General features: G+C 42.8%; 2 protein-coding genes across 2 annotated transcripts in view; one reads left to right on the top strand and one right to left on the bottom strand.

Annotated features, from left to right (window-relative positions):
• The window catches only part of POLR2E (RNA polymerase II, I and III subunit E), a 151689-nt gene that overhangs the window by 95814 nt on the left and 36225 nt on the right, over window positions 1-19650 (top strand). The window lies entirely within an intron of this gene.
• On the bottom strand, window positions 484-12857 carry GRIN3B (glutamate ionotropic receptor NMDA type subunit 3B). The gene is made up of 9 exons (XM_053464666.1): window positions 12432-12857; window positions 10645-11243; window positions 8968-10018; window positions 8722-8867; window positions 4174-4289; window positions 3884-4035; window positions 3123-3287; window positions 1511-1578; window positions 484-1155 (listed from the first exon to the last, which is right to left on the bottom strand). Exons 1-9 carry the CDS (start codon window positions 12855-12857, stop codon window positions 867-869), a joined length of 3012 nt encoding a protein of 1003 aa, XP_053320641.1. The 3' UTR covers window positions 484-866.

The raw sequence follows: 19650 nt of genomic DNA, 5'->3' as shown, positions 1-19650 counted from the left end.
CTAATGTGCAATATCTGCTACTAGATCTTATTGTTCCATATAGCCAGTGTAGCACCATTTACATATAACCTTCCCTTTAACATCATTTATTGCTTTAAATAACCTCCAAAAGGTCAATAAAATGTCTACCTTCTATTTGTGTTCTGCTCCACACAACTTTTACCCATAATTCTAAAGTTAGACGCTGACACGCCGTTCCTATAACTTTATATTACATGATTCATTGTGAACCAAAACAATTCTGTAGGTTGGACTGACTGAACAGCATTATCTGTACAGCCAGTTGTAAGGAAAGTCCTAAGTAATCTATACATTTCTAACATTTTTAACAGATATAATTCTTAATATACATTATACAAAAATCATGTTAATTAATACATATAAGCTGCTGACCTCCTAATAATAAAAATGGATATAGTTTAATTATTCAAAGAGAAAATGGAGTAAAAATGATTTCTTCGTCAGGTGTATACAAATAAAATCTGTTATCTTTGAACTAATAATATATGTTGTGCGCTACCAGGCAATGAGGTCGCTTTCAGTAACATCCCATTCAACATGCAACATTCTTTTTACTGTGAGTTCAGGGATATTATTTGTATGATGGACCTAACACATACCAAGATCCCTTACAGCTCCTGGGATAAGGTGTTTGCCCACTTGTCACCTTAAAAAAAAATACGTGAACCTTCTTGAAACCTGACCTGGTACGTAATGGATCTGGTCTACTTATGTTGCTCTATCATCTCATGAAACGGTATTGATCATTTATAGATGAACTACCTGCCAATCTTCATTAAAAGGAGTAAAAAAATACATTGCAAGATATAATAATGGTCAGAATTTCATTATAGTAAATAGATGTATCATCTGTCGCCCAGTTTGGTAGGAGTGGTGCAGGGGGACTGCAAGATCACCATCAGCTCACTTTTCCTGACTAGAGCCACTCTCAGCTGGTCCTTCATAGCCTCAATCTTCATCTCCAGCTCTTTCAGTTCCTTCTCTTTGTTACCCCGTCCATTCTCACATGGACTATCCTTGATATTTGCATTCTCCAGCTTAAAGTGTACTCTCTTCTCCTGGCGGATAGGGGTCCGTCTCAAGTTGTTCCAAACAGACTGAGGCTCAGCTGGAACATCTTTCTGAAGGTTACAGCTGTCAGAGGGAAAACATAAAGTGTCTTACTAGAAGAGGGATGAATTCAGACTAAGAGGAGTGCGAAGAAGAGTGCATAAAGGGAATACGATAAATGATAAATAAAGGTGGAGACAGGACCTCAGAAGAGTTGAGAGAGAACAGAAGTAGCAATGTTTTACTGGATGGAAGAGATTGTGGAACAACAAAAATAGAAAAAGTCAAAGTAGGCAAAGTGTATTTGTGTGTTATCCATAAACATATAATCATGAATAAATAGATGTGTGTATGTTGTGGATGACAACTTTCATATACTCTAACAATACAGTTTTTACGTGTAATTGAGTGTACTGATACACTTTCAAGATTTCCTCACCGTTTGTCCGGCTTAGGTGGATGCACATTGTCATTTTCACAGTTTGTGTTCAAAGCTCGATGAATTTTCTGTTGAGAAGAAAAGTTAAGGAAAGGTAGCAAATAAAATGTGGAAACGATTAAAAAATTATGCTCATGTAGGTGTTAGGGAAAGTGTATTTGTAATATACACAGCTCATCAACAAGTTTGTTAAATAATACTAAGCTTTAAGGGATAACCCTAAAATTATTTTTATGTATACTAAGGTACTCTAATGCACTCTACTTCGTGTATATCAGTGCACATATCCTTTATTGTTGAAACACCAGGAAGTGTAAGCATGAAACATACTTAAAGGAATATGGGAACAGAGCTTCTACTGATATCAGCTGGTCATCATGTGTATGCTAGCTGACCATCAATTTTTAGTAGGATGTTTGACCGGCTGCTACTTGGCCCACTGATTTCAATGGAAGCTCAGTTCAATGTTACAGAGAAAAAGTCTTAAAAGGGGTGGGACGAATAGCTGAGGCACGGCCATTGGGTGGCGATGTGCATGCACGCCAGCCCCTTTAATTTCATTCAGCGCCGGCGGCCGGGAGATGCTTTTCGCTCGCAGCTGCTCAGCGGCTGTTTTGAATGTTATTCTGCCGGCCGCCTGGCCCACGGACCTGCAGCCCCACCGGGAAAGTCCAGCCCTGCCCTCACCCTTCTTCTGCCCCTGCAAAGCGGGACAGAGGAAGGGATAGGCGGGACGGGGGGACAGAGACCCAAAATCGGGAATGTCCCACCTAAATCGAGACAGTTGGGGGGGCATGCAATATTTCCTTAGTTTCATATTGTTAGAATTTTTTTTGTCCATATTAGATTTGTGGATTCAAATAGTTAATATGTACAAATGTCTGAAAAGAGTAGGTACCTTAATGAAAGAAACGAAGATGAAGCAGAGCTCTGAATTTTCATTTGCATTTTATTGCCTATGTACTCTCACTCACTCTAACGCTTACTCACACTCTTTCTCAATGTCCCTCTACCTCCTCTGCTGACTGCGATTGGATGAAAGGAGGAAAGGCAGTCCCAGTGGCTCCACCCTTGTGCAGAAGTACTTAAAGAAGGCAGAATAATTCAAAAATACTTCTCTTTCTCTGTGAATCCATCTGCAATATTTTGAGTATTTCTGCAAAAGGCAGAGCCATGGCACACCCCACTGAGATAGCCTCTCCTTCATTCCTCTAATCGGAGGAAAGGGTCAGGGCGAAGGCTCTGTCCTTCTCAGGAAGTGGTCTAGAAGACCTGGTTAATGGAGCTGGTACCGGGGAGAAGTGGACAATGAATGAAGACAGAAGGAAGGAGACGAACAAGAAGCAAGAAGGCAAGAGAGGAATCAGAGCTGTGGAAAATGAGACAGGGACACGAAATGGTCGAGATAGACATTGAGAGAGCGCTTCAGAGAGTGTGAATGAGAGTTTGAGAAAGCGTGAAAGTGAAGGAAAGTGTGAAAAAGAGCATTCATCAAAGATATTCTTGAGTGTTACAGGGAGGCTCGGGACATCTGTGCATGTATAAAAACACAGTGAATTGCTTAGTAATAGCAATATAGGTTAGCATTCCTGCTTATGATATTCATGCTCACCTGACTGGTATGAAGCCAGTATTTAAATCTGCGCCTCCTCCTGATACGGGGCAGAATTAGATAAAAGACTACCCTCTCGCCAAGTGAAGTGAGGAGTGACCCACAGAATCCAATGCAAAGGAGAACAAACAGGCCGGAAAAATGATATATACCCATCTGGAGCGTCTGCAGAACAGAAAAGCAGTCTCTGGTACAACAAAAGAAATTCAAGAGCGGACAATAACGTGTCTCCTATAAACTATTGATATAAATCTCATATAGACTAATCTATATATTAGCAGTCTATTAGCATATTAGCAATATTATATATAAGCTTATACATTAAACAAATAAATAAATATGCAAATTACTTTTTAATGTAAGTGGCTGATCACAAAATAACATTACTGTCAGCTTTTTATGGGTTTTTTTGTTTGCATTTTCTGATTGTTTTCATAAACATGTTGTTTTTGGATTAAAAGTTAAATTTTACATATTTATTTTGCACTTTTCCCCTTTTTCTGTGATTTCTCAGTGGGCTATTTCCAAATACATTTTAGTGCAAGTCTTTGAATAGATTACCCTGATATTGTTTTGTTTTACCTCTGTAAGATTGACTACACCATTCAGTGGAGCTTCAGAGAATAACATAGAAATGCTCAATGTATGCTCTCTAAAAAAAAAAAAAAATGAAATAAAAATAAAACAAACAAAATGAATTTCCCTACAGGAAACTACTGTACCTATCTAATTGCCAGTGAAATGGACTGATGGGGTATTACCTCAGTCACAGCAAAGACCCTCTTTCCACAGGGTACCATTTTGTACCACTTGTCATGGAGTGTATCCATGAATCCAGACGATTTGTAGCGACTGATGAACTCTGAAATGTTTGACGTTAGAGGTGAGTTCTGGGGCAGCCCAATTCCATAACCTACAGAAGGAGGAATAACAAGTCAGGAATGTGTTAATTACACTTTTTAACCCCTTAATGACAAAGACATCAGAGGTATTCTGAGGTATGGAATTATCCCACCTCTTGGACCGGTACAGTTATAGCCACTTTCCTTACCTTCTATAGCAAAGGGTTTTCCCACTGTGAGCAGTTTGCAGTCAGAGTCAATGGATACTTCATAATCCAGTAGGGCTTTATCCATGATAAAAGCATTGAGTATCGGTGGATCAGTCCTGTAAGAAAAATAAGACATTTATCATCTCTAATGGCTCTGCGTTATAGGGTACTATATATATATATATATATATATATATATATATATATATATATATATATATATATAGTGAGTCATTAGTATTTCCAAGGAACATTATTAGGGGTAGAGTAGTAGGAACTCTTGGCTTACTATACCCTTGGCTACATAAGTGCAGCAGAAGGAAACTGTAAGTTTACTATGAGAATAGTAATATAAAAGCAGTTGGAGGCACACTGTTTGATCACCCCTGTCCTACCATTCAAGCCCTGTGTATTTAGTTCCTGACATCTAGGAGAACTTTACATTAACTGGTAAAACAAAATCCAGATATAACTTGTCAAGGAAGCTAGCAGACAAAATGGCTGCCTGGATGAAAATACATCTTGAAAAGGAACTAGCTATGTTTCACTGATAAAAATGTTATTTATTGCCGTTGACCCATTTTGCCATCTTTTCTACTGCCATATATATACAGACACTTGTGCAATATGATTATGAACTAAAAAGTTAAAACTACATTTTAAAGTCTGTATTGAGCTTATGTTATTTTGTATAGAATTAACTCTCATCAAGTTCTTCTACATTGAAGCATTACTGAATGTCGGAGGGGGAGTTGTAGTTCATAACTGGTAGAGTGCCAGATATTGTACACAAAGGTAATTTTGCTGCTTCCTACTGTTAAAGAATACATCATATAAAATTACCAAACAACTATTACACCCCCTCTAATTCCCTTTCAGTAATGGACTGATGCTGTGCGTGAGGTTGCCTCCTAATGACTTCAGTGATCTCATTAACACCCCTGTCACCCTGCACCAAAAACCAGTGTAGATACAGAAGCATCAGCAGGGCTGCTCCAAGATTTCTAGTGTCCTTGGTGAATTTTGTTTCTGAGGTCTTCCTTTCTAAAGGCACTTGCTTGGAAACACAGAAAAGCACCTTATGGCAATACACATTATACGCTCTACATTTTGGGATGTCACCTAGTCTGCGTGTGTTGCAGGGCCGTACCTCTTACGCTAAGTATGTCAAAATCAGCAAAGTTGATACTGTCTCAGTATTAAGTGATGGGAGTCATGCTGTACCACCGTCCGTGTCTGGCTCACTATATAATAATGGGAGTCACGCTGTACTGCCGTCTGTGTCTGAATAACTATATAATGAGTCGTGCGGATTCTCACAGTCTGTGATGATTCTCACCGTAATCACACAAATAAGTTCCAAAAATAATGGCCTAACCATTAAGGCAAGCATGATCAATCCACAAATTTGAGGATGGGTGGCTGTGAATTGTGACGAGCCGTTAGGCTTTTCAAATCCTATATGCACCTGCAGGAACAGCAGTTGAGAAACACCCTGGAACATCCCCTGCTGGATTTACATCGGATTTGGGGAATGATTGACAGGCTTGTGTGAGCATCTTCACAGATACCCTGTGCTCCAGATCAACACGACTATTGTTTGCAGCATAAAGAGTGGTGTATAACAGACAAGTGTTGATTAGTTCACTTACTAGAGGGCAGGGGCAGGCTGGGCCGGGGGGCAGGGGGGGAATTGCCCCCCAGGCCACCCTAAATCCGGGCCGGTGGGCTGGACGGACAACCGGCAGACGAGCATTCAATGCAGCCCCAAAGTTAAAAACTAAGCGGCCGTCATGCCGGTAGCGTACCTGGCGGGGGGGGGGGGCGGTCCGCCCCGGCTGCCACTCATCTGAGGGGTGCCTTCAGAAACAATGCGCGCGGCAACTGTGGCTGTGCGCCGGGACTTGATGTCAAATCCCGGCGCACAACACTGAAGCCACGCCCACCGTCTTCCGCGCTCAGTATACCGGAAGGACAGAAAGAAGAAGAAGAAGAAGAAGTAGAAGAAGAAGAAGAAGAAGAAGAGGAGGAGGAGGAAAAGTGAGAGTGACAGAAGAAAAGGTAGGACAAGATTCAGGGAGAGTGGATTAGTAAATGTGTGAGAGTGATGGGTGTTATGCTGAATGTAAGTGTTTGAGAGTGATGGGTGTTATGCTGAATTTTTGTGAATGAGGGTTTCAGATAGCATGGATGTGTAAGTGTTGGGGGATAGCTTGGCATAGGGAGTCCTAATCACATTCCTTTCATGCCCAGATTCCAGCATGTAGTGGCTGCCTAGGCATGATAGGAGTGTGATTGCTGTTATAAATTGTTTTTTTGGTCCAACTTCAGTGTGTTAACACTTTTATTGGACATAATAATTCAATGACAGTATTAATATATATATATATATATATATATATATATATAATTGCAAACAGCAATCACACTCCTATCATGCTAAGTCAGCCAGCACATGCTAGAACCTGGGCATGATAGGATTGTGATTGTTGTTATATATATGTGTGTGTGTATATATATATATATATATATATATATATATACCGTATTTGCTCGATTATAAGACGACCCTGATTATAAGACGACCCCCCAAAATCTGAATATTAACTTAGGAAAAAAAGAAAAAGCCTGAATATAAGACGACCCTAAAGGAAAAAAGTTTTACCAGTAAATGTTAATTCATGTAAACTATTTTTTTTAATAAAAGCTATGATTGAGAAAAATATTTTTTTTTTGTTTTTATTTCTTGTATTTTCCAACCTGTCCCCCAGTTACGCACATCTGCCCCCAGGCTTGCCACACCAATATGGCACTGTGGCCCATGATATGCCTTTTAACCCTCTATATGCCACTGTGCCCCATGGTATGCCTTTTGACCCCCTATGTGCCACTCTGCCTCCAGAAATGCCTTATACCCCTATATCCCATTCTGGCATTTAGGGGGTTAAAATGCATATTATGGGGCAGAGTGGCATATAGGGAGGTATAAGGCATTCCAGGAGGCAGAGTGGCATTAAGGGAGTTAAAAGGCATTATATAGAGCACTCTGCCTCCAGAAATGCCTTATACCCCTATATGCCACTCTGGCATTTAGGGGGTTAAAAGGCATATTATGGGGCAGAGTGGCATATAGGGAGGTATAAGGCATTTCAGGAGGCAGAGTGCACTATTAAATGCCCCCTTAACGCCACTCTGCCTCCTGAAATGCCTTATACCTCCCTATATGCCACTCTGCCCCATAATATGCCTTTTAACCCCCTAAGTGCCAGAGTGGCATATAGGGGTGTAAGGCATTCCAGAAATGCCCCACACACACACACACACACACACACACACACACACACACACACACACTCTTACTTACCGGTGCTTCCAATTTCCTGCTGTATTGCCGGGGCAGCGGGTTGACGTCTCATTCCGCGGCAGCCGGAAGGAGGTGGAGTTGGCAGCGGGGGTTTGTATGCGTCCGTCGCAAATACCTTCCCCGGCTGTCAGAGATCAGGAACTCTTGAAGTCTGATCTCTGACAGTCGGGGAAGGTATTTGCGACGGACGCATACAAACCCCCGCTGCCAACTTCACCTCCGGAAGCACCGGTAAGTGTGTGTGGGGGGGTGGGGGGCGACGACAGGAGGATCCAGGTCCCCTGCAGCGGTGCGGGGGATCTGGATCTTAGTCTCCTAATCAGACCTCTATTTGAGGTCTGATTAGAAGACGACCCCGATTATAAGACGAGGGGTATTTTTCAGAGCATTTGCTCTGAAAAAAACCTCGTCTTATAATCGAGCAAATACGGTATATGTTAACATTGTTATTGATTTTTTTGTCTAATTTTGGTGTTACTTTTAATAAAGTATTTTAAAGTTTTTTTTTTTTTTTTTTCAGTTTTGGCCAAGTGAATGCTGAATTTTCAGTTTCAGTCCAGAATTTTCATTTCGGTGCGTCCCTACTATATACTATGCCAGTCACTAAAGTGGTAAGCCTACACCACATCAATGTTTGGCTTAGTATATTGTGATAGGGGTTGTCAGTGTCTGGCTCAATGTATAGGCACACAATGACGGTGGTACCGCATAATCCCTAAGTATATAATGATAACAATTTTGCTGTACCCCTGTCAATATTTGCCTAACCATAGAAACTATGCAGTTTTAAAGTGTGTGGGGGTGCCACATACAGGATCTGCCACAGGTGCCAAATACTCTAGGTACGCCCCTGCATCATGCGGCTGTCAGACCCAACGGCCATGCCTCAGCTCCTCTTCCCACGTCTTAAAAGGGGTGGGATGAAGAGCTGAGGCATGCGGTGTGTGCACGCCAGCCACTTTAATTTCATTAGGCGCTGGTGGAGTGACTGCCGCACGACGGCCGCTTTCAATGTCGCTCGCAGCCGCTTTGATGGTGCAATGGGCCAGTTGACTAGACTTGCCCCCCAGGCCTTAGGCTGCCAGCCCTCCCCTGCTAGAGGGACAGTCAATGTAGTTTGCTTCACTAATCCATAAGCATATACTTTCATTTTAAAGGTCAAGCATTATATAACTGCTACTCACTTCAACATACGCACCCCGTCTGATGTAGACGGGACACTGAATCTGCGCATGTAGTTGTGCATTTCGGGAAAACTTTTCTTTATATATTGCTCTGCACTGCTTTCCCACACTGTACCAAAGCGGAAGCCCTGAGAAGGGTGATGGAGCTGTAACAACAGATAAACATATCTTATAAATTGCATAGTTCATATAAAAATAACTGACATTTTAACAATTAAACTATATATATATATATGCACTATGCACCTTAGGGTCATGGATTCCTGATAGAGCTTCAAAGGTTTTGTCTCCCACCATCACTGCAGCCAGGTTTGCTGTATAGCTGGACAGTACAAGAAGACAGAAAATGGCCCAGAGGTTCATGAGAACTCGACCTGTGCAACATTTGGGAGTTTTACTAGACACAGTCCTCCCAAAGAGGATGGCATAACAAAGGGTAAGAGCAGAAGAATAGGAGAAGATCTTCAAACGGTTGCGGCCATGGGGCGTCATCCCAAATGGACTTTTCCACTCGTAGAAGGTAAGGAACAATGCGGTGAGGTGCAAGGCAACAAATATTCCTACCCACATTGTCCAGTGCAATGGCCACATGAATGCTCCAATTGGGGAAGCAGTGTCTCGCATACGAACTAGGATGCCCAAACTGGTTGAATAAAATGGGCTGGTGAAATCTATAACAGTGCTACGTGCAGAGTTTATGCTGAAGGATGTGACAGCCATGTGGGCAGCTCCACTCAGTAAATCTCCAACTAATCCTGTCCAGCGCTCGCCCTTTCTCGCCCCATATTTCCCATCTCCAACAATGTACAGCTCAAATTCAAACTGCAAGTCCTCAGATAGCTTTTCCAGCAAGTCAATACAGTAGCCATAGCAGCAAGTCTTGTATTCAAAAGGCACTGAGCCATTTGGTGAGTTGAGCTCTTCAAAGAGTATGTTGAGCAAAGCAGTGCTGTTTGTCCGCGGATCAAGACACATCTGGCCAGCTGGGCAACTGCCATCTGCATCCACCTTTCGAGTAAACACAAAGGGGTGCTCAACTAGTGTAACCACTCTGAGCTTTGTACGTGTAGACACCTCTGCTGGCGGTTCTCGCTGCTGCTGTATGCGCTTTTGCCATAAACCCTCTTCCACCTCCAACTTGCCTTCATTCCAGGCACCCACAGTAACCCAAGTTGGATCCCCCAGTGAGTCCCGTACTAAACTCCAAATTTTGTAGTGATGATCAGTGTGGATAATATTGGTGTCCATAACATAAACATGTCCTGTTTGTCCAGTGAAGGATGTATTGGCTAAAAACCTGTGGGGAAAAGAGATATCATCAACAAAAGCTAAGAAAACATTATAGTTATGAAAGTGGAGCTGGGTGTCCTGATGAAGGCAACACAAAAGCTGGTAAGGACGTCTACTGTATCTGTTTAAAAAGAATAGAATTAAGTTGTTTGGTCCTTCTTAGCCCTCCTTGGGACACCTACATTTATCCAGTCATCCATGATTAACCCCTTTAGGACAATGGGCGGTCCCTAAACCCATTGAAAACAATGCATTTTGAGCCCGTACCTGTACGGGCTTTGTCATTAAGGGGTTAATATGTATGGCTACAGTATAGGAGCAGCATATTCTGTACGCCATTGCTTTGATTATATTGATATCGACATAATAAAGCTGCAGAATAATTAACATACTCAAATTCGAGTGTGTTTCTCCTTGAGGAAACAGGTTCACTTGGGACAATTCACACATAGTGTATGTTATAGGTGGTTGTCATACTAGTAGTAAAAATTATTTTAAAGTCAGAATATAGACTTCTGTAAAGATCCCACTTCCGTACATGCATATACCGATTAATGCACGGAAAAAGCACAAGAAACAGATCTGATTGCATCGGTTTCTTTCGTGTCTTTCCTCATATGTATGGTTTCTTACCTGGACAGGTACACGCCAGAAGACTCACTGTTTACTGCATGCTTGTCATTGCAGTTCCTCATGCTCTGTATTAGTGCAAGATCTGGTCTTACCCGAACAGCACTCGAAATAGCTCTCGTAACAAGCCCAACAGCATCCCTTATAAATTTTTCCAAGCTTGGTCGACTGACTTCACCATAAGCTAGCAGTCCTGATGGCATTCCATATGTCTGCATTTCTTCCACATTAAGCGGATGTCCTATCATCCAGTGAAACTCATGTGCTTTCAATCCAAACTCCCTTGCTGCATGAAAAACTAGAGAGGAACGACGGGCATCACACCCATGAAGTAGCAAGGGGGCATGAGGATCACTTAAGGTCTCAAATTGCTGCTGCAGGTAAGTAGCTACAGAAGAATCATCCAGGGTGTGAATACTAAGCACCGCTTGGGTCACTAGAGTAGTGTTTGTGGTTAGGTAGTCCAGTATATTGGCACTGTCCCAAGGATAGCAGGTAATGAGGGTCATTTCCTCCCCACTGCTGTTTTGTAGAACACTGCTCAGAACTTCCATAAGAGCTTGTGCTGAGCCTCTGGTGTCCATTCGAAGGTGGAAGGGATTCTACAAAAAGAATGAAGAAAAATACAGATGCATTAAGTGTCCAAAGAGCTCCCCTCTTAATTCCTAGAGGTGTCCTTTCATATGATGGGCTGCACAAGACTATATTTTAAAATGTTGCTTAGCTCTTAGTTCACCATGTATACTTGAATGCACAGTACAATGTCCACACATCCCCAGCTGACCTTAATTGTCCTTGCACAAGACAGCATTGAGGAATCAGTCGAATAACACCATGAACCTCTGAATACCACAATAAACTACAAACCTTTTAAGCAGATCATAAAACACGGCCGACTACCTTCTACTATCACCTAGTCCTCCGCAAACTGGTGATGTTCTTAATGACCTGGACCATTACCAAATACTACCTATTGATTGTCCTAACAGTTGGCAGTTTTGCAAAACATTTGCTAAATAATTAGAAATTGTATCTTACAGTAAGAGCTAAGGGTCACACGTCCCTATGCAAGATATCCACCTGTATTGTGATATTCTTTGTATATGTGTATATTCTTTGCTGTCCAGTGATTATAAAGGCAATTTACATTCTCAGTGAGAAAATACATATGTGTGCTGCATACACAAGGGACAGCATACCTTCAGTGTCCCACAATCAGCACGATATATAAGACCAACAAATGCCATAAAGTGAACATTTTAAATTTGAGCACACAGACAAAACCAAATGTTCATGACATCTGGAGATTTATAGCATCACATAAATGCATATATAGGGCAGCATCAATAATGACTCACATATGTCTGACATAAAAAGCACAAATACGTATAATGACTACTCAGCACCAACTAGTTGGCACATATTTCTGCTATCCAATGCAGATTAATACTGAGAAGACAAGACTGAGTACAAAAGGTATGAACCTGAGTGCTATACGTATGGGCAATATCTAGTGGGAACAGGTGTGCTGGACTTAAAATGTGGTAGTGAAAACAAGAAGAACACATGCAATTATGGTGGATAGTGGTTTACCCTCTGCCACATGTAAAAACTTGTATTGGGTTTGAAAGGGTAAACTGGCTAAGGGAAGGTATTCTTTTGGACTGTAAAATTGGTAAAAGGTCACAAAAAAAGCATAAGAAGACTAAGTTCGGGAAAATTGATAATCATGCTTGGGTATCTAAAACTACAAAAACTTTGATGAGAACAAGTTGGTCTGACAGGGTTACCTTGGTAGGCATTGGCATGATCTGCTCCTTTTCAAGGATACTGAGGAATGGAACCTCCAAAAAACTGGACAGGAACTCCAACTGGAGCAGCTCCTCCTGTGACTGCGGGAAAGCAAGAACCGCTGCCACCCCCTGTGCCACTAATGCTTGGCATAGCCATCGAGCCAGTGATGCTGGATCTCTTTCCCGAGGAGCTCCAGAGACCACCTCCAGACTCAGGTTATAGGGAAGCAAACTGCTACGGCTGATCCGGGAAAGAAAATTATGTATCCTGCTCTGAGACTGTCCTGCTAAGGGCAACAGGGCACCAAGGCGGACTGTGTGCCCAATACGTGCAAGGATACGGCATGGCTGTGGGTGTCCATAGCATGGTATCAAACTGCAGATCATACCCAGGAATAAGCAGAGCCAGTATACAATATCCATGGAGTAAAAAAGGAGGTGGTGGGGAAAGTATTTGATGGTGGAAATGATGGATTAAGGGAAAGTGAAATGGAAGAAACAGAGAGAAGTAACAGAGAAAAAAATAATGTAACAGGAGGCAAAGAAGCAGATAAAGATGATGAAAGGGAAATAAAATAAGGAGAGAAATGAAAATGTAGTTACAATTGTAAGGTATGCCAGGGGAGGAATAGTGAGTGGAGGGAAAGCAGCATGAGTCCAAGAGGCATCAGACTAAATACTGAAATGCAACAGCTCTGTTACTGTTAGCTGGAGTCTGGAGCTACTGACAGAGCAGAAGGAGGGGAGGGAGAAGAAGAGAAAAAAACGGAGGAGAGAAGGTCAAAAATATTGATGAAAGGAAGGAAGGAAAACAAAAAGAGATAAAACATAATGATAATACATACTGGTAAATGGCTAAGTGAAAGGACGATGGAATAAAACTGCCAATCATTTACTGAAACTACACAGACAGGTATTAGCAGAGGGGGTAGACAGGAGGACAGGGAAAGGGACGATGGAAGGAGTCATTTAAAGTTACATTTAAAGGGTCTGCTGCTGGCTTTTCATATGTATCTGTCATCTCAGCATCGGAATCCATCAGCTGGGAAATGGGTCCCCTGGCTGTGCTGGCTCTCCGAGACAGTCTGGAGCACAGAGTACAGGGGAAGGACAAGCGGCAGGCGGGGAGCAATAAGAGTAATGAGCATGACCAGAATATGCTGACTGATGGGGAGATTTGTTATAAAGTGTGTTTGGGGGACATATTGCACGGGGTCAGGGGTCAAGCAGAGGGTAAAGCACCCAACACAGCCAACCCCTATAATAAGTTACTTTGGCACAGCATTGCTTAGTGAGGATTGCGGGTGTTGGGGTGAGTAAAAGGGTATGTTATTTTGGGTCAGGAGACTTCGCTGCCTGTTGGACTGTGCTGAATATAAATGGTATCCAAAGAAAAGCTAATTGGATGAAAGGAAACCTGCCAATATGAGATGGAGGAGATGATACAGAGCCAAGGAGAGGGAGAGCCGCAGAAGACTGTGAGAGGAGCAGAGAAAGTGAACATGGGGGAGGGTGACTAGGCTAGAGAAGGGAGAGATAGGTCTAGAGAGTGAAAGTGAAGAGAGGGCAAGATATGGAAAGTTCATTTAGGGTATTCAGGGACATTGTTTTGTTATACAGGGTAGCAAGGATGTGCCCAGGGCTTGGAGTAAAGGAACTTAATAAAGGAAGATCTGTCTATGGCAAAATGCTGAGGAAGATTAGTATATAGTGTAGGTAATAAATATTTGTCAGCTATTCACCCACGCACTGTTTTTTCCATTAAAATATATAATACATTAAAACATTACTATTGCAAGGGGGAGCACTGTGTTTGTTTGTGTTGTGTTCAGTGTAAAGTTTTGTTGAAAAAAGCAAAAAAAAAGGGGCTATTTCAGGTGTGTTGCTAATTAAGTAACCTTCTCTGTGAGTTCTGCTTGGCTTTTGCAGTTGCATTTAGCTTGGACACACAAGCGAATCCTGAGCTGAGGCAAATCTCCTAAGTGACATCTCTAAGTGAGGAGTTACAAGCAAAGAAGGAGTTAAAAGACAAGAAGGAGGGTAAAGTATAAATCCTTGCGATTCCATATAATATATTTATATATATATTGCGCCTTACTGTCTGTTTTTGCCAGTTATTTGAGCTATCCCCATTGCCAAGATGTCCTCCATGTTTGGCAATGCGGTCAGGTGTACATCTTGCTCAATGTTTGCAATCCTTGATCAGCGCTTCGAGGGTGCATATTGCTGTGCGAGATGTGTGCGGGTTGCTCATTTGGAAGCACAAATCCTGAGTCTAGAGGAGCAACTGGCAACACAGATCTATTGACAACTTGGAGAGGAGTCTGCTGCTCACTGAGCAAGCTCTCTCGGGGTAGAGGTGGGGGAGGATAGCGGGATGGAGGTACAGGACAGTCAGACAGCTAGCTGGGTTACAGTTAGAAGGCGGGGTAGGGGAAAAAGCGTCAGGGAGGCTAGTCCTGATCTAGCACACCCCAACAAGTTTGCCCGGTTGGCTGATGAGGGGGATGTTAGTTCAGAGTTAGCAGTACTGCAGCAAGTCACTACCTCTGACCACCAGAGGGGTGTCTGCTCCAGTAAGGAGGGAAGGAGGAGCGCAGGGCAGGCCAGACAGGTGCTGGTAGTGGGGGACTCAATTATTAGGGGGACAGACAGGACGATCTGTCACAAAGACCGGGATCGCCGAACAGTGTGTTGTCTGCCTGGCGCTCGAGTTCGGCACATCGCGGATCGGGTTGACAGATTACTGGGAGGGGCTGGAGAAGACCCAGCAGTCATGGTGCACATTGGCACCAATGACAAAGTGAGAGGTAGGCGGAGTGTCCTTAAAAATGATTTCAGGGACTTAGGTAGCAAGCTTAAGGCAAGGACCTCCAAGGTAGTATTTTCTGAAATATTACCTGTACCACGTGCCACACCAGAGAGGCAGCGGGAGATTAGGGAGCTAAACAAGTGGCTCAGAAGCTGGTGTAGGAAGGAGGGGTTTGGGTTCATGGAGAACTGGGCCGACTTCTCTGTCGGATACAGGCTCTACGGTAGGGACGGGCTGCACCTCAATGGGGAGGGTGCAGCTGTGCTCGGGGAGAAGATGGCAAGAAGGGTGGAGGAGTGTTTAAACTAGGGAAAGGGGGAGGGAAACTACAATATAGAAGGGGAAGATAGTGTAGATAGTGTAGATAGTGCTGGGGCTTATAAATGTACCTGGGGGTAGAGCGGAGGGAGGGGTTAGAATAGTTAATAGGGATAGGCTTCATAGGGAAAAAAACCATACACCTCTAAATTGTATGCATACTAATGCCAGAAGTCTGACCAATAAAACTGACGAACTGGAGTTAATAATGTCTGAAGAAAATTATGACATAGTGGGTATAACAGAGACATGGTTGGATGATAGCTATGACTGGGTTATACAGGGTTATAGTCTATTCAGGAAGGATCGAAAAAAATGAAAAGGGGGAGGAGTTTGCCTTTATGTAAAGTCCAGCCTAAAGGCTGTACTGCGGGAGAATATATGTGAGGGAAATGATAATGTGGAGTCATTATGGGTAGAAGTATATGGAAAGAAGAATAATAAAATACTGATCGGGGTTTGCTATAAGCCACCAAATATAATGGAAGCAGCAGAAGATCAATTATTAAAGCAAATAAACAAGACAGCAAATCACAATGAGGTGGTTATTATGGGGGACTTTAACTATACCGACATAAACTGGGAACCGAGACCTGTGAATCTCATTAAGGAAACCGGTTTCTGACTATAAGTAAGGATAATTATCTGTCCCAAATGGTACAGGACCCGACCAGAGGGGGCGCCCTACTGGACTTAATATTAACCAACAGACCTGACAGAGTAACTAATGTGCAGGTCAGGGGGCATCTAGGAAATAGTGATCACAATATAATACATTATAACTTGTCCTTCAATAAGGGAACTCTTAGAGGAGCCACAAGAACTATGAACTTTAGGAAGGCAAAGTTTGATCAACTTAGAGAAGCCCTTAACACTGTAAATTGGGAAAATGTCCTCAAAAACAAGAGTACAGACACTCAATGGGAGATTTTTAAGAATATCTTAAATTCTCACTGTGAAAAGTACATACCGTATGGGAATAAAAGAGTCAGGAACAAGAGAAAACCAATGTGGATAAATAAAAATGTAAAGGGGGCAATAAATGGCAAAAAAGGCTTTTAAGCTACTAAAACAGGAAGGCAGTGAGGAAGCACTAAAAAGCTAGTGGGAAAAAAATAAAATATGTAAAAATCAGATAAAAGCAGCAAAAGTGGAGACAGAAAGACTCATTGCCAAAGAGAGTAAAACAAACCCCAGAATGTTCTTTAACTATATAAATAGTAAAAAGGTTAAAAATGAAAGCGTTGGCCCCTTAAAAAGTAATGAGGGAGAAGTTATAGACGGGGATCAGGAAAAAGCTAATCTATTAAATATATTCTTCTCTGCTGTATTCACAGAGGAAAATGAAATGCCAGGTAATATACAGCAGGATGAGATAAATGCCCCAGTACATGTCGCCTGTCTAACCCAGGAAGAAGTGCAGTGCCGCCTAAAAAAAATCAAAATAGACAAATCACCAGGTCCAGATGGCATTCACCCCCGCGTTCTAAGGGAGTTAAGTAATGTAATAGACAGACCCCTATTTCTAATATTCAAGGACTCTATAGTGACCGGGTCTGTTCCCCAGGACTGGCGCATAGGAAATGTTGTGCCAATATTCAAAAAGGGGACAAAAAGTGACCCGGGGAATTATAGGCCTGTTAGTTTAACTTCTGTTGTATGTAAACTGTTCGAGGGTTTCCTAAGAGATGCTATTTTGGAGAATCTCAATGAAAATAAATGTATGACTCCATATCAGCATGGGTTTACAAGGGATCGGTCCTGTCAAACTAACCTGATCAGCTTTTATGAGGAGGTGAGCTCAAGCGTGGATCGGGGTGAATCGCTGGATGTCGCATATCTTGATTTTTCCAAAGCATTTGATACGGTGCCACATAAAAGGCTGGTACATAAAATGAGAATGCTTGGGCTGGGGGAGAATGTGTGTATGTGGGTAAGTAACTGGCTCAGTGATAGGAAACAGAGGGTGGTTATTAATGGTACATACTCTGAGTGGGTGACTGTTACTAGTGGGGTACCACAGGGGTCAGTTTTGGGTCCTATTCTTTTTAATATATTTATTAATGACCTTGTAGAGGGATTGTATAGTAAAGTATCAATCTTTGCAGACGATACTAAGCTCTGTAACGTGGTTAACACAATAGAGGACAGTGCACGATTACAAATGGATCTGCATAGGTTGGAGGCTTGGGCTGGGATGTAGCAGATGAGGTTCAACACAGATAAATGTAAGGTTATGCACATGGGGAAGAAAAATCCAGGCTGGGAATATGTATTAAATGGGAAAACACTGGGGACGACTGTCATGTTAAAGGACTTAGGAGTTTTAGTTAACAGTAAATTTACCTGTAGCGACCAGTGTCGGGCAGCTGCTGCTAAGGCAAATAAAATCATGGGGTGCATCAAAAGGGGCATAGATGCCCTCGACAAGGAAATAATTCTACCACTGTACAAGTCACTAGTCAGACCACACATGGAATACTGTGTACAATACTGGGCACCAGTGTACAAGAAAGATATAGTGGAGCTGGAGAGGGTTCAAAGACAGGCAACCAGAGTAATAAGGGGTATGGGAGGACTACAGTACCCAGAAAGATTATCAGAATTAGGGTTATTTAGTTTGGAAAAAAGACGGCTTAGGGGGGGACTTAATAACTATGTATAAATATATAAGGGGGCAGTACAGAGATCACTCCCAGGACCTATTTATACCCAGGACTGTATCTATAACAAGGGAACATCCTCTACGGCTGGAGGAAAGAAGGTTTCTACACTAGCACAGACGGGGGTTCTTTACAGTAAGAGCGGTGAGATTATGGAACTCTCTCCCAGAGGAAGTGGTAATGGTAAACTCAATAAAAGAGTTCAAAAGGAGCCTGGACGTGTTTCTTGAAAGCAATAATATTACAAGCTATGGATATTAGGGACAGAACGTTGATCCAGGGATTTATTCTGATTGCCATATTTGGAGTCGGGAAGGAATTTTCCCCCTGGTATGGGGCAATTGGCATCTGCTTCATTTTTGCCTTCCTCTGGATCAACACAGTAGGGACACAATATGTACCGTATTTGCTCGATTATAAGACGAGGTTTTTTTCAGAGCAAATGCTCTGAAAAATACCCCTCGTCTTATAATCGGGGTCGTCTTCTAATCAGACCTCAAATAGAGGTCTGATTAGGAGACTAAGATCCAGATCCCCCGCACCGCTGCAGGGGACCTGGATCCTCCTGTCGTCGCCCCCCCCCCCACACACTTACCGGTGCTTACGTCTCATTCCGCGGCAGCCGGACGGAGGTGAAGTTGGCAGCGGGGGTTTGTATGCGTCCGTCGCAAATACCTTCCCCGACTGTCAGAGATCAGAGTTCCAGAGTTCCTGATCTCTGACAGCCGGGGAAGGTATTTGCGACGGACGCATACAAACCCCCGCTGCCAACTCCACCTCCTTCCGGCTGCCGCAGAATGAGACGTCAACCCGCTGCCCCGGCAGTACAGCAGGAAATTGGAAGCACCGGTAAGTAAGTAAGTAAGTGTGTGTGTGTGTGTGTGTGTGTGTGTGTGTGTGTGTAGGGCATTTCTGGAATGCCTTACACCCCTATATGCCACTCTGGCACTTAGGGGGTTAAAAGGCATATTATGGGGCAGAGTGGCATATAGGGAGGTATAAGGCATTTCAGGAGGCAGAGTGGCGTTAAGGGGGCATTTAATAGTGCACTCTGCCTCCTGAAATGCCTTATACCTCCCTATATGCCACTCTGCCCCATAATATGCCTTTTAACCCCCTAAATGCCAGAGTGGCATATAGGGGTATAAGGCATTTCTGGAGGCAGAGTGCTCTATATAATGCCTTTTAACTCCCTTAATGCCACTCTGCCTCCTGGAATGCCTTATACCTCCCTATATGCCACTCTGCCCCATAATATGCATTTTAACCCCCTAAATGCCAGAATGGGATATAGGGGTATAAGGCATTTCTGGAGGCAGAGTGGCACATAGGGGGTCAAAAGGCATACCATGGGGCACAGTGGCATATAGAGGGTTAAAAGGCATATCATGGGCCACAGTGCCATATTGGTGTGGCAAGCCTG

Source organism: Spea bombifrons, chromosome 1 (genome assembly GCF_027358695.1).
Source record: "Spea bombifrons isolate aSpeBom1 chromosome 1, aSpeBom1.2.pri, whole genome shotgun sequence".
NCBI classification, from domain to species: domain Eukaryota; kingdom Metazoa; phylum Chordata; class Amphibia; order Anura; family Pelobatidae; genus Spea; species Spea bombifrons.
The sequence above is the reverse complement of the archived record's forward strand: the minus strand, read 5'-3'. Positions and strand labels throughout refer to the sequence as shown.

Excerpts from the sequence above, each read along its gene's own strand:
- GRIN3B (XM_053464666.1), bottom strand. The coding sequence starts at position 12,857 with ATGGATATTGTATACTGGCTCTGCTTATTCCTGGGTATGATCTGCAGT. Across the intron at positions 11,244-12,431 it reads TCATGCCAATGCCTACCAAG|AATCCCTTCCACCTTCGAAT; the intron begins GTAACCCTGTCA and ends TTCTTTTTGTAG. Across the intron at positions 1,156-1,510 it reads CCACCTAAGCCGGACAAACG|CTGTAACCTTCAGAAAGATG; the intron begins GTGAGGAAATCT and ends TCCCTCTGACAG.